At 62.2% G+C, this 2,923-nt stretch overlaps 1 protein-coding gene across 1 annotated transcript; it reads right to left on the minus strand.

Annotated features, from left to right (window-relative positions):
- Positions 1–1,920: 1,920 nt before the first annotated feature.
- On the minus strand, positions 1,921–2,880 carry MNEG_15829 (hypothetical protein; the record flags this gene model as incomplete). The annotated part of the gene is made up of 1 exon (XM_014035700.1): positions 1,921–2,880. A coding segment is annotated over one exon (960 nt), but the record flags the coding sequence as incomplete, so codon positions are not given.
- Positions 2,881–2,923: the final 43 nt, after the last annotated feature.

Raw genomic sequence — 2,923 nt, forward strand, 5'->3', positions numbered from 1 at the left:
CCGTCGGCCCCTCACTCCCGGCGCCGAAGAGGCTCTCCTTGAGCTGCTGCGCCCCCATGGCGCGCCCCGGCTCGTCGCCGCGCCCCTTCAGGCGCTTGTTCTGCTGCGCCGGCGGGCGGACCTGCGTAGAGGATGGGAGCGGGGGAGGACGGCACCCCTGCCACGCCGCCTGCGCCGCCGCCGTCGCCGCCCTGCCCTCCGCTCGACTGCGCGACTCCTCCAACCAACACGTCGTCCTTCTAGTGGTGGAGAGCGAAGCCAAAACGTTTCGTGGCAGTGTTATTGCAGTGCGGCGCGCCCCGTTAAACTTGAGCTACGGGACAGCACAGCGCAGCTGCATCCAACAAACCGCCCAAAGGCGCTCAGCGGCGGGTCACACACCAATTCGGACTCCAGCGGCGCCACCAGAGCTCACTGGCCTTCGCTGCACGGTGTGTTCAACTCAAGTGTCCGGCACCCTTGAATTGTCGCAGATATTCCTGGGGATGTGCGCGGCGGGCCTTGCCTTCTGGCTGGATGGAATAACTGCGGCATTGATTAGTGTGCCATACACACCGTTCCCTCCGCTGACGCACGCACGCCGCTGCCGTCCACAACTGATACCCTGATGGGCCAAAAAATAGCTAATTCAGGCAAGCGCGCAAACACCCTTGAAATCCTCTAACAAACATAACAAGTGGTTGCGGAATTGCCCACAAAGTGGTGGTCCCAGCAACAACCACACAAAGCGGGTAAGACGCGCGTAAAGTCTGGCACAGCGCGTGCCTGCTGGGCTGCCAGATGGGGACGCAACGCCGCGTTTGCACGTGCACTGCGCAGCTCGCGTGACTGGATAGAGTGGTGTCACCATGCTTGAGAAGACCAGGGCATGGCGGCAGCCGTGGTTCGCCTTGCTCCCTGCTGACGCACGCGCGCCGCTGCCGTATCGTGCATCGCATCAGCACTGACAAAATGTGCGGCGCTGCCTTGGCTGGCGAACCGTCTGCCAGCAGCGCGGCTGCGCTGAGTGCCCACTTCACGCTTATGCACGGGCATCACTTTGAAGCACACGGGCCCCCTGCAGCAAGAATGGCCCTGCTCTGCTTGAGATGCCCGAATCTTCTGGGACGCTTGTCGCGTCGCAGCCAAGACGACCGTTGCAAAGGGTCATGCACGCAACGGTCGAAGTTATTGCTGCGATCGCGAGACTCAACATCACGAGCCGAGGTCCCGAGCTGGTCGGTGTGGAGGTATCCGGGCAAGAATAATGATTTGACGATGCGGCCAGCAACCCCACGCTGCTAGCGGCGCCATCTGAACAACTCCTGGTTGCCGCGCGGCGCAGCCAGGCCCCAGAAAATTCCAGGGGCCGCATCCCGATGCTTACAAACTTTGATAAGTAGAATTGGCCGTCGTTTCAAGCGACGCTATTGGGCGTACGGCGTCGTCGGGTGTGCAGCAGGTGCCAGGCGTGCGCATGTGTGGCAAGCTGCCATGTGACAAGGCACGCACGTGATATGCCCGGGCTCGGGAGAGAGCCACACGAAAAATAAATGGGGCGCGGAGGCATCCACATACTCTGCTGTCGCCTTTTGCAACAGGGTGAAGCCCACGAGGCAGGTGTGCAGGTAGGCGTGTGCAGATCAGTCCTGGCTGCGCATACTTGTCACGAAGCGCCGAGCTGCGTGCTTCCTGAAACATGGCAATGGCCTTGCTTACAGCCTAGTAAGCGATGCACGTAATGAAGTGGATAGTAGAGCAAGGCGTGTTTCCAACAATTGCGATCCATGCGCTATCGGTAACGCTGGGTGACCCGATGACTCCCCGATCAAAAGAGTTACCGCTGTTGAATCCATCGCAAGTGGTGCTAGCAACAGCTCCGTTTGATTGGCTGCCAGTCCACACAGAAGCCGAAGTAGCTGATGGAATAATGCCCGCAACCTTGAAGGATTGCAGGATGCTGCCTCCCAGCATGCTTGTGAAGTTGCGGGCCAGGACGGCGCCGCTGGGCGACTCGATTGCCAGGCCGCTGGGGACACCATACTTTGTGGGGAAATCAGCAATCTGGTCAGATGCAGATGTCGATAGGAACGCGTGCACCTGGGTGAGCCCCGTCGGCCGGTTGATGGAGGCGCTGCACAAGGCGTCCGCACCAGACCGGCCGCCACGGCCTCCGTTCCTGGTTGTCGAAGATTCAACGTAGATCACCACCCGCGAGCGCAGGTACTGCGCAGCAGGCACGCCCCCCAGGCTGACTGCGTTGATGCTGGCCAGGTCCGCAGTTTTCGCGTAGACACTCAAGTCAATGGCAGACACGTTGGCCACGGTGGCTGCCAGGGTGGCGAGGCTGGTGTTGACCGAGGCGATGACTGCCGCGCCTGTGGTGACTGTGGCCTTCAGGGACTCCACGGTGGTGTTGGCCAGGGAGACCACCGCAGCATTCGCCGCCTGGACCGACTGGATGGCGGCCAGGGAGGTGTTGACAGCCGACAGCTCGGAGCCGCAGGCGCACTGCTGCGAAGTTGACTTGAGCGCCGCGATGTCCTGGGCCGCGGTCTGGTTTGCCGCCTCCAGCAGGGCCAGCTTCTGGGCGGTGCGTGTGTCGGCCGCTGCAAGAGCGGCGAGCTCCTGAGTGATGGGGCCCAGGTTGGTGGCGTTGGCTGCGCTGGCTTGCAGCTTTTGCACCAGGGCTCTGAGCGCCGCGGCCGCCGCTTTGAGCTCGTCCATCTCGGCGAGCAGCGCCACTGTCTGGTTGTTGCCTTGGACAACGGTGGCCTGCAGGGAGCTGGCCTGGGCGGCGGCGGCGTTGACCTTGGGCTCCAGAGCTGCAAGGTCACTGGACACCTTGTTGACTTGTGCGGCGGTCGCCACACCACAGCCGTAGCGCAGCTTGGTGGGGTCCTGCGGGAATGGAGATGTGCCGGTTGTGTTAAGCGACAGCCGG

This window comes from Monoraphidium neglectum (genome assembly GCF_000611645.1).
Source record: "Monoraphidium neglectum strain SAG 48.87 unplaced genomic scaffold scaffold05704, whole genome shotgun sequence".
Lineage (NCBI taxonomy): Eukaryota > Viridiplantae > Chlorophyta > Chlorophyceae > Sphaeropleales > Selenastraceae > Monoraphidium > Monoraphidium neglectum.